We start from the raw sequence: 11,995 nt of genomic DNA on the forward strand, positions 1-11,995 counted from the left end.
GTTGCCCTCCCTGGTGAAACAAACAGGTGTGTTTCTTTTCACTAGCTGGGTCTTTTGTATGATAAGACTTCATTTCCTCCTTTCAGTCTGACAGCAGCTGTCACCGCAGTGAGTGGGACAGCTGAACCCACAGCTGAGACACATACAGAACAAATCAGGTGTCATAAGACGTTTACGATCACAATTTGTTTTTTTCTCTCACGATGTTTATGATTTAGTGGTTTAGTCGGGTCGTCAGCAGCAGCCACAAATACGTGATAGAGAACAAGTTTAACATTCACTTCAATTGTTTTTGTTTGTTTCATTGATTTTTTATTTTTTTTTAATGTATTCAAGTTGTCATGTGTAGCAAATGTAAACACGCTCTTGAAACTGTGCTGTTGTCCTATTTGACATTTTGTATGAAAGAATGCAAATTACTGTGGTAGTTCTACTTGAACACAATCTGTAAACACAGGCTGTATTTCATAAGTTGACACCAGGTGCAGGTGCAAGTGCAGATGCAACGCTGTCATAACAGATGTAATTCTCATACTACTGATGCTCTACATACTGCATATGACTGATCATGTGTAACGTCTGACATATTTGCACTTCCTGAATTTGTTTTAAGGTGGAAACAAGACATGGTGCTGACAAAATACTTGATCTTCAATGCACAACGATTAGACAAATATTTTTTTTTCATTTCTCATTATTTTCAAAAGCTAGTTTATTGACATATTTTACATTTTATGGGGGGAAAAAAAGCAACAACAAAAAACAGCCTTAAATTTGCCAGCTCATATTAACTGAACTGGCTGGACTAACACAGACTCATACTTTCTCAAGAAATACCACTTGGGGGCACTTGAAACAGGACGCCAACTCACAAGAGACAAACAAATCCTAATGTAAAAACCAAATGTTGTCCATCAGACTCAGATGCCTCAAGCCCAAACTTACATCACTTTTCCATGGACTGTCCTGACCTGATCCTGACTTCCATTCTGGTACCACACTGCATTTAACTCATTCTACTGCATTTTGTACACTCTGAGACAGTTCATTGTGGTACAATATCAACAACAGATATACAATTTCACATCCAAAAATTTGATACAAAACTGAACTGAAAATGGCCTTTTACTGACTTGATGAACAAACAATTTTAATGCGTCCTGTAGAAGATGCTACAAACGTTTGCAGTCTCATCTCCAAAATCTGTGCAGTCAGCAAAGTCCTCATCTTCAGCAAACTACCAGGGTTCTCATGTTTCCATATTGTGGCAATGAAGTGAAGTACAATACCACTTTTGCATGACAATCTTCGACTAAGTCAGAATACTTTCATGACTGAAAAATATTCTTCCTCCCAGAGTCCAGTTTGGTATCCACTTTCATTGACCTGCAAAATAATAATGTTACTGTTACATGATTTACTCAAACTTCTCTGAGATCGTTTTCAAATTCACTGATTTACTGGAAAACATCTTTAAAGGTGACAAGATATTCCACAAATTCCACAACCCCATTCAAATGTAGAATATTGTATTAAAGTATGACATGTACTTGCACACAAAACCTTAATATACATTCAACTCACCCGATAAACACCTATCTAACCACAAAAGCACTTTCTCGGATCTTGGAATAAGCATACTGTGGAAGAGAGAGGCAAGAACACAAGAGTCATTTTACAGCTTCCATAAGACAAAGGATCATCAAAACTCTAAATTTTCTAAACCTACACCTACATTAAGTCCTCTGGGGGACTGGACAGGCTCCAGTCCTCCACAGCAGAGCATTGAAAAAGGCCTCTCCTTGGTCTTTGAATGCTCTTTGAAACACAGACTGAAAACTTTGGCAGGCAGGTAGACGTCCCAGTCAGCCGCATGCTCTTGTATTAGATCACTAACCATCCTGTTGGGAAGCAGCAATTAGAAAAAAATACAGTATTCACTTGAAGGCCAATTACACAGGTTTCCTGAAACGCATGTAGCAATTTAAAACCACCAGATTACACTTCACAGAAGAGCTACGGCTGTTACATACACTTGACCTGTGGTTTTTTCATATTTCTTTTGCTAACTGGCCAATATTTTGTCAATTCAGAACAGTGAGATGCATCAGTGCAAGACTGATTTATTAATATGAGAATAAATATTCTCTGGGATTTTCATTTTTGGAGACAGATTTGATCAGCCTGAACATGGATGATACCAGTCTAACACAAATGTGCGGAGAGATGTTCTGCCGTTCTTCATGGACAATTCATTTCAGCTGCTCTCTGCTGGAGGGCTTTTGCTGCTCTACTTTCCACTTTAAAATACTCCAAAGGTTTTCTATAGGGTTCAAATCAGGGAAAATACTTGGCCAGGCCATAGTTCTCTCCTTTTTTCATCTTTAAAAACTAGGCCAGATACCCACCAAACATACTGGACTCCATCTGATCCAAACAAATTTATTTTGGAGAATAGAAAGAGAAAATAATGTGCTGCCAGTATTCATTGGGCCTCTTTTCATGTTACTGGCAAAGTTAAATCTTTTTGTGCTGTTTTTTTGAGTAATGGTTTTCTCCTTGGACGCCGTACATAGAGGATAAATCGATGCAATGTCCTTCATACTTTCTGATGAGTCACTCTTTCCACAGATATTACTTGTGCCAGGTCAGAAGCACCTACTCATCTGTTTTTTAATGCAAACGTGCGTAAATAGGGAATTGTGTGTGGCATCTTTTTTTGAGGATGACCACTGCACCTTCTGTTACTGGTAGTATGGCTTTTCCCACTGATGCTCTTGTACCCACTCACATCTTTATGAAGTGTCACAATTCTCATTTGTTCAGGCAGCTCATTACCATGTGGAGCCATGTCACAGCAGACACAAACCAGGTGTGCTCACTTTTGTTGTATTGAGGTTAAACTTCACTTAAACTTAAAATTATACAATTATTGCAAGATGGCAAAGTTTTCAATCATTTAACATGTTTAGTAACACTGCACAGGGGTGTACTTTGCTGTAAACTATAAACACACACCTGTCAATGAGCTGCTGTGTGATCAAATCTGCAGTGCCGGTCTGCTGATGATAGACGACGAGAGCGATGGTGACCTTCAGCTGATCTTTTAGCTCTCTGTTGATCTAGAATGGAGATACGTTATTTATGTGAGACACTGGCTGATTAGGACACAATATTATCATAATTTATTTATAATTTATTATTATCATTAAATTCCACCACCTCAGAACGTTTCTAAAAAGTCTTTCTAATAGATGACATCTATTCCTGGGGGTTTCAGACCATATTCTAAGCTTTTTGTTTTGTCTACTGTCATACTGGAGTGTAAAATCTGTGTATTCATTTATTTTAACCAAGATAAAAAATGAAAATTATTTTGGTAGCATTCAATAACAACAAATCTCACAAGTCGTATGCTGTGTCAACATCATATGGGATGGATGACTGGAAAAATAGCTTGTACGTTTCCCAGTCTTAAGTCTGACTTTGCTGTTGATACAAACTCTATTTTACCAGGACAGAAACTGGAAATAACAAATAACTCTACTATGACATAAATACAGCATAAGCCATTAGCATGTTGTTAGTGCCTCGTGGGAGTTGTAGTTTTCTTAGCTAGCCCGTGAAACAAAGATTAACTAGGAAAGGGGAAGTAACTTAAGTTCTCAATAACAATATGAATGGTTCGGTCGGCCATACACTCACTTTGTGGACTATGTCATGAGGCAGTCTTGAGAGGATTCTGAACGGGTATCCAAAGTGGGCGATGATGTCCACGATGTGTTTTGCCACATGCGGAGGGAGGCATGACTGCATGGGCACAGCTTCCACCCACTTGGAGTAATAATCCGTCACAGTCAAAATGTATTTGTGTCCATTCAGTGTTTGGGGCAGGGGTCCTCTGACATCCAGACCAAGCCACTGCCATGGTTCTTTCACCTGCAATCACATTATATCATGTCATCATACGATGTGATCCACTAATAATCCCAGTTTTTGCTGATTGTATTTAATATAGTTAAGGTTTTCATACAGGCTACAGACCTACCTCTATTAGGTTTTCACGATCTTTACATTCTGTCTGTGGAAATTACAGAAAACCATTTGATTAAAATACATCACAACACAGAGGTCAGAGTGTGAAAGTGAAAATATAGTCATTTAAAAGTTTAAAATCATGTCAACTACTTACACTGAAATCATCATCTGGAGCCCACTGAATATCCTGTCAGTGACAAATGGACAATATAGATACAAATATGAAGTTACAGTATTTGATACTGAACATTTGACAAAAAAGGCAAGTTGATTTGCCCAAAGTTGTACCACAATTGCCATAATTTAGTAATACCTCTTACCTGTGGTACACAGTAATCTCCATGGAAGAAATGAGGAAATGACTCAATTTTCATCAGCCCTTCATCTACTATGATCCTCCATTTGTCCGATTTTTTTGAGTCTTTGTCTCTGACCATAGAAACAGAAAATATCAACACATTAAAAGAGGAAAAAACCCAAATGTTAAAAAATCCGATTTCTTATCAACTACTGACCTACATTGTGGCACCAACAAGTGTGTACCAACGACAGTCGTGTTGCTCTGCTAGCCAGTGAGCTTGGCCTCGAACCTGGCTTTGACTTCCAGAGAAAGCTACAAGACACGTACAGATCCAGGGAGCAGTGGAGCGATAATGGATCCTGACCTGGATGCAGTTATTCGATCCCCATTGTGAGAGGAGCTCAGTTCAGGCTTTGATTAATATTTACAATACTTTATTGCATCCGTCATTTTTTCGATTTTTTTATCTTTTACAGGAAACTTCAGCTCCTGGTTCTGATTTACCATCAGATGGCATCAGCTACATCAATACCAACACGCCATCAGCCCGCTCTGCAGTAAGACCCAATGCAGAACCCCCCTTATACGACACCTGCATATCTGTGCGATGGATAAGACCATTTATGTCTGGCATATCTGAAGCAGACTACACACCCAGACTTCTCAGAGAGGAGTCATGGCCTCAGGCAGAGCACAACAGGAAACAGCTGGAGTCCTCAAGCTTATTCTGCATCATCAGAAAAACCCTGGAGACGTTTGCTTCTCTGAATGACCAAAATGATGACGTCTGTACTGAAAAAACCTAAACGCAAAGCGCAGAAGTTGCCACCACACATACTTCCACATTTCCAGCACGAAGTACAGTAGGTATTTATAGACATCTCATTATTAGTTCTTGTTTTCATACCGGTCAAACGTCAGGGTCTCACTGACCCCAGCATCATAAATATAAATATTTAATATTTATATAAATATTTTAAGGGTTACCACGGATGTCATGCCACAACTGACACAGCTTCTTCTGTATCTACCCCAAAGTTTTCTTGGAAGAACTGAATGGACTGCAATATTTCTTTTTGTTCATTTGAACTAACACAACAAAAATCCCTCATGTGATGATTGATGACATGAAGGCAGAACCTGTAATTCATGGTCTATTACCTTATCTAAATGTACACATGTAATGTAAATATGTAATGTTTTTCTTTGTGTACTGAGTAACCATCTCATTTCACTACATACAGTGCACTGAACAGAAGCAGAATATCCACTGGTTTAGATTGTGGAGTCAGTATGATTTAGTAAGAAAAAATCTGCACTACTTTACTACTTTTCTATATTTTTCCTGTGACATTTTTGGATCATATGTGCCGATTTATTATTAACCATTACTTTTGTTGAACTACGGCTTGTTCTAAATGGAAAACTGACTAAATGAAAGTAAAGCAGGTGTAAAATAAAACAGTGGAGGGCTAAGGCAAAGCTTCTCTGTTTAGAAATACCATACCGTGCAGGCTCTGGCTCTGTCTGGCTGGTCTCTTTGTTTTGAACGTTTCGCTTCGCTGTGGCAGGAGAGGTTGTCGGAGACTGAGCTGGACTCATCTGTGAGGCTTTACCATGTGGCTGGGTTGAGAACACAAAGAAACAACACAATGAATGTTTGGAAGTTTGTATTGATTATGTTTAGCACCATGGAGTCTGTATAATAGCTTGAATAAAGACAGCATTTATGTTACAGTTTTATAACTTTAGAGAAAATAGACCAACTTGCTTATGAAAACAGCCACAAATGACAACTGAATCACAGAATTTAACAGTGAAATACCATTACAGGATGCTCTCACCTTGTGTCTCTTACTTCTTGGTTTGATGGAAGCCTACATCAGGGAGACAGTGACAGTAGTTGCATATGAGACATTTACTTTATTGAATTATCACAAACAGATGAAGAAGATTTCTAAGGAAGACACTGGCCTATCAAAGAGTTTAGTTTAGTTTTACTTTACTGCCAAATATAGATGACCTGGGAGCAGACTTGCTCAAAACTACTTTTCCCACACAAAGGAGCAGATGTATTTTTTTTTTCAAATGGTCCACTGATGCTGAGTTACCTAATACAAACCTTCCTTTTCTGTGTCTCATCGGGGGATGAAAACATGGTGGGAACTGCATCTTCTCTGAGTTTCACACATTTGCCTGTTCTGTCAATGTATTGCTCCTCAAAATGATTGACGCACAGCACAGAAAAGCGGGACGGAGTCCAGTCCTTCAACTTCATGTTGACAAGCCATTTCTTGAGTTTTCGGGGATTGTAAAGTGGAAACCTGTCGTAACACACAACTCATTTAAACAAGTCTAAGGCCAAGTTCTAACCCTTATATGTACCATTATCTCATGTGTGGAGTAAATACAACATTGATATAAGAATACTGACATTAAAAGAAAAAATGCCTACTTGTTCTCATTAGCAATAATTGTTCATGGTAAAACTCAAGGCTTCTTCGGAAATCCCTATCTTACATTAGATACGTACAATCCACTGTGGTGTCGCCTGGTGTGTTGTGTGTAAAACAAGCAGTCAATTTTAACATCACACAAAACACAGTTTGCCATTAAGAGGCTGCAAAAATTGGTAAATAATAGATGTTTTGGACCTGATGTGATATTGTGATAATCTCTCATGTATACCAGCACTACCCCATCATTTGAGTCAGCTGCTCACACTAGAATGAAAAACATCTTGTGATACAGTTGTAGCAAGTGATGAACATATTTTCTCATGATTTCATCCATTTCATCTTCTTTAAATCAGGCAGCCGAAAAATGAAAATGATTCTCTCCTGTAAGAGCGTTGTTATATGTTTTAATGCACTGAGAATTCATTTTGACTATACAACTATGCCTTTATTTCTGTTTCCTGGATTCTGATGAAAACAACAGTGAGTTGAGGTTCACTTCCTTTAATATATACTGTACCAGCAGTTACATGCAGTTTGTCCTGCATCACCCAGGCTATGCAAATGAACTCAACACATACAGAGAGACTAAATTAAGTAAGTTTTCACGACATTTTCTTAAATTCGTGGTTACATAAAACGCTGATACCTGCTGAAAAACACTAACTAATGCTTATATTTGTTGCTAGCTTAACAATTACTTCACAAATCAGCTAGCTAACTATTTCCTGGTTTGGGGTGAGAAATTATTACTGATATTGAATACTCACTTAAAAAACTTCACTTCTGGATCGCTGGAGCTTTCACAGTTGTAGGCACATTTATACCTTCCCATTTTCTACACAATTTCGGGCCGATTTTGATGTTTAGCGTTGTTTGAACGAACGGTCAAACTAGCTACAATAAATCTACATCCGGTTAGAATTTTCAAAATAAGCCTCATGACATGTTTGAAAGCTTTCCGTTGTGCAAAAATCTTAAATACTTTTATTGCATTCAGCAGTACACAAGTATGTTTTTATTTAAGTATTAAACCCTCGCAATAAAACTACATTCAACGCCAATTATTACTTATACCCACTAAGCCTAATTACTTATTTTCCGCAATTACCCTACAGAATGTGGCTACCTTGACACAAGCATAGTTTGCTTAGGTTCTTCTTCGTGGTGTGTTAATTGTTTGTGAATGTCCAATAGCGCCCCCGTCCTACAGTGAATGCAATTTTTTCTTGTTTTTGTTTTTTACATGTCAATCAAATAATTTTAATAATGATATTTGCTCACAGATTCTCCAGTTTTGTATTTTTAATCTTAATATTCCTGTACAAAATATAGATTTTTTTTTTGATTTCCTTCTATCATCCCTATTAAGATTTGAACACAAAATGAATCAAACAAGGGGTTTTTAAAAATGTCATTGTTTAATAAATGTTAAACAATGTGATATAAACAATGAGAAGCTCAGTTGCTTTTAGATTTCCACTCAACCCTCCATTCATCCCAGTCCAGCAGAGTTCGTTTTGTGTCCCATCCTGCAGCTTCCACACCTGGAAATTATATTAGCAAAAATCATGCTTTTGTTGATAAAAAAAAAAAAAAAATCACAAGATAAAGCTGATGATTTGTATGTTAGAACAGGTTTATGTGGGCTCACCTTTGAGAAATGGATTGAAAATTGTGTCCATCAGTTTGTGGCTCTCATGCACCATTTCCCAGTGACCTTTTAAAGAATACAAGTTTACAGTGTTTTAAAGAGTGTAATATTTAAGCAACATTATTAATTAAATGAATGAAGGCAAGGGCTCACTTTGCTGCTGTTGTGTAGTGGGTTCTGTGTGAGCTGGAGGGCTCATCGTGCTGCTGACCCACACAGCTTGGCACATCACTCTGATTTCATCATGTACTGATGCTTTTGGTCCCAAACAAACACAAATGCACCCTGGGAGGTAGACAGCTGAGTTAAAGACATTGAATGTTGCTCTTAAACACACTGTTATTATGTAGAGGGAGAACTCTTCTCAGGCTGACATACCGTTTCTCACTCCTAAGATGTAAGGCATGTTGTTGTTCTTCAAAGTCAACTGAAGTTCCTCCGGGCTACAAAATAAGCAGAGTTCATTTTAGAGAAGAGTGTAATTTTTCATCATACAAGCAAATATGGTATATTTAATTACCTTTGCACAACCTCCTGTAGCCTCACTCCGAGTCTGATTGGCGCCGTTTTCGTAAATTCTGGACAACATTTCACAATTTTGAATGCACCAAATCAATATATTACAACCGTCAATGCAACTCCAATGAGATCCCTCGAACAGCCAAGAAAACTACTTAAACTTATGATTTTTCTTTACCCAAGAAAACTGGCTCTCTCTGATTGGCCTCAAGTGGACTCAGGATTCGTTTGTCTCTCAGGTATTGCTGTAACACGATCGAAAGCCGCGCCTCATTGAAGGTTTCCATGACAACCGAACGCACAGCCTTGTAATTGGCAAAGAGGTGGAGCATGGTGAAGAGGAAGAAGAGGCTGAGAGTCAGTCTGAGGGAGAGACAGAGAGAATGAAATTGGAGGTGGGCGACCTCAAAGACACAACAGACTCCTCAAATAACTAAAAGTTTAATTTCAAGGTCAAGTTAATTGTCATCTGTATGGTCACCACAGGAATCTAATGAATGTAATTCTTGTACATACATACAATATAGTATTAAATTAAAATGACAAGATATACACTATACAAAAGATGTCCCTATATAATGTAGACCATAAATAAGCAATGTATAAAATACACCTTTTGTAAAGATGTCTTACAGAGGTTTATATAGGCTGAAGTACAACAGTTAACAGTTTGAGTATTGCACATTCAGAATGGCAAATGGCAGAGACACAGCCTAACTTATATATGTTTGATATAACATCACTTACACAGGATTATCAGTGATAAGGGGGATGAGAATCAAACTGATCAGCAGTCCAGCCAAATTCACTAAAGTCTCCTGTGGAAAATAAAAGACATGTTTTGATGAATTTGTAGATTTATTTAAATATTTATTATCGATTAAAACTCAGAAACCATCAGTGTTAAAACATCTGTCACCACAGGCAGTTTAACAGCATTTCGACATGTCACAGTAGGAAAAGCACAGCTGAAAGTTAACTACATGAGTCCATCATCAATGTCATGAATAACACCTTTTCTACTTGACATGTTTGCTGTGAAAAAGTCCTATTGTACTTCTTTATGTATAATGGAATAAGACACAGCAAAATGCTCTATACAGGGTATCTGCCCTCATAATGACCATCATATTACAGTTTACTACTTATTCGTTGCATAATCTAAATGTTGAAGAGAACATGAACACTGTCTTATTTACTAGATATCACTGTTCACTGTGGACTGCTCCATGAGAAACAGAAACGGGTAAAAATAAAAAGTCGTAGGTCAAAAAAAGCAAGTACCTGACTGCCATCTTTGGCAGAGATGTCAGCCATGTTGTCTCTGCGAGCCTGATGAACAGTCAGAGCAGCTCTGGTCGCTCCGCCTGCCACTCCGACAATGGACTGGAGAAGACAAACACACATAACAGTGCCAAACTCAGTTCAGTAAACTTGTGAATCACAGTTTTGTCTTTGATTTGATAATAATTGAAGGAATTGACATAAAATGCAAATTCAGTCCAGTTATCAAAGTTCAGGTCAATGGTTTCTGTTATCCAGTTATTCATGAGCATAAAAAACAAATTAAAAAAAAAAAAAAAATTAAACATAATTTGTGTAGCAGAAGGTAATTTTTTCTGTTCTCTGATTCTGTTTACTCCTAACAGGTCAGATTTAAAGAAAGGGTCATTTCTGACATACTAAATTACATAGGTTCAGTTACTTACTGCTTATTTAGCTTTGTGAATTTAGCTTTAAATTTTTATCACAGCTGACTTAAGGTAGTTATGTTATTTTTACCTTGAATACCCCTGCAGTACACACAATCAAGGTGAAGCAAGCAGGAAAGTGTGGAGCCAATATCTCCATGAACATGGCCATGTCATTGAGAACATCGGCAAACATCCTTGAAAGAAATTTTAAAAAAGGAAAAAGGTTTTAATATGCGTGTTAATTGTATGTTTAGACTCACCAAATCTTCAAAATTTAGTACCTGTGCGTAGTTCATACCTCCATTTTTTGGCCTCAGAGTCCAGTTTTGTCCTGTGACAGAGACAAAGAAATTGATCATACAAAGGAATAACCATCAGTGAAATAGAAACATGAATAAAGTGGGAAAAATTACTTTTATTCGCCTCAATAAAGACACAAATATGAGCCCACCCTTTCCGCCAGGCGAAGAGGATTCTTCCCAACATACCAGTTCCATCTGCAGGCGAAAACATAATTTCACAAGTTGCACTAATGATACAAGAGTAACGTCATTTTGGTGTTTGTTTTTTTTGTTGTTTTTTTTAAGGATCACCTCTTAATAACCAGGTGACTGTGGCTGCAGCCACTGTTGCCTCTTGGTTTCCAACTCCGACTCCTCTGAGAGAGGCCTGAGTGGCCAGAGTCCCTGACAGTGAGCTGGAGAAAGCCTGAGTGAGAGAGAGGAGTGTGAATGGAGAGTTTCAGTCTGATGGGGATGGTGATGATCTCCATTGGTTTTGGTTTCTTCTACTGTACCTGCACTGTATCCCAAAACTGATACTGCAGGTAATCATCACTGACACTCTCTGGATAGCCTTGAGGCAGAAACACACTCTGAAATTAAAAGTTAAAATCATCAGCTCATGACAGTGAGTTAACATGCAATGCTGCTAAGTGGAAATGTAGAAAATCCTTACTTTAAAAACCCCAACAATAGAGTTTCCTCTGGATTCACCCTCGCTGCCATCCCTCCTTCTTTCCACCACTCCATCCCTTGCAAAATACTTCCAGGACTCTGCACTGCCGTATCTCTCTGTGGCCAAAACCACACCACTGTCGTTCTCCATTCAGGCTGCTTGAGGCCAAAAACACATGGACGGTGACTAAACTAACAAACGGAACAACAGTACAGTCTGAAATGTATTGGAATATATTTAATACTAGTCCATTTTGGCTGCACAGACGTGTTATCGCACCCACAACGACGTGTCCTGTTTTCTTTGTGGTGCTTCCGTGTTATTTCAGCCTCGAGGTTTGGCGATAACTGATTGGTGGATTGAGAGTTGAAGGCGG

At 38.2% G+C, this 11,995-nt stretch overlaps 2 protein-coding genes across 2 annotated transcripts; both read right to left on the reverse strand.

The window, feature by feature from the left end:
• Positions 1-694: 694 nt before the first annotated feature.
• On the reverse strand, positions 695-7,731 carry LOC111660441 (uncharacterized). Its single transcript, XM_023413724.2, has 12 exons — positions 7,566-7,731; positions 6,462-6,663; positions 6,184-6,216; positions 5,847-5,962; positions 4,359-4,467; positions 4,193-4,225; positions 4,049-4,081; positions 3,706-3,939; positions 3,019-3,122; positions 1,736-1,901; positions 1,585-1,640; positions 695-1,386 (listed from the first exon to the last, which is right to left on the reverse strand). The coding sequence occupies exons 1-11, from the start codon at positions 7,628-7,630 to the stop codon at positions 1,596-1,598; spliced, it is 1,140 nt and encodes a 379-aa protein (XP_023269492.1). The 5' UTR covers positions 7,631-7,731; the 3' UTR covers positions 695-1,386; positions 1,585-1,595.
• A 466-nt stretch (positions 7,732-8,197) lies between these two features.
• rusf1 (RUS family member 1) lies at positions 8,198-11,942 on the reverse strand. The gene is made up of 14 exons (XM_023413761.2): positions 11,620-11,942; positions 11,459-11,536; positions 11,256-11,370; positions 11,114-11,159; positions 10,961-10,993; positions 10,751-10,856; positions 10,253-10,354; positions 9,716-9,786; positions 9,147-9,331; positions 8,970-9,027; positions 8,828-8,892; positions 8,603-8,734; positions 8,450-8,515; positions 8,198-8,342 (listed from the first exon to the last, which is right to left on the reverse strand). Exons 1-14 carry the CDS (start codon positions 11,767-11,769, stop codon positions 8,257-8,259), a joined length of 1,293 nt encoding a protein of 430 aa, XP_023269529.1. The 5' UTR covers positions 11,770-11,942; the 3' UTR covers positions 8,198-8,256.
• Between the last annotated feature and the right edge of the window lie 53 nt (positions 11,943-11,995).

Source organism: Seriola lalandi, unplaced genomic scaffold, assembly GCF_002814215.2.
Source record: "Seriola lalandi dorsalis isolate HSWRI2012SDOR001 ecotype SW California unplaced genomic scaffold, Sedor1 jcf7180002054519, whole genome shotgun sequence".
Lineage (NCBI taxonomy): Eukaryota > Metazoa > Chordata > Actinopteri > Carangiformes > Carangidae > Seriola > Seriola lalandi.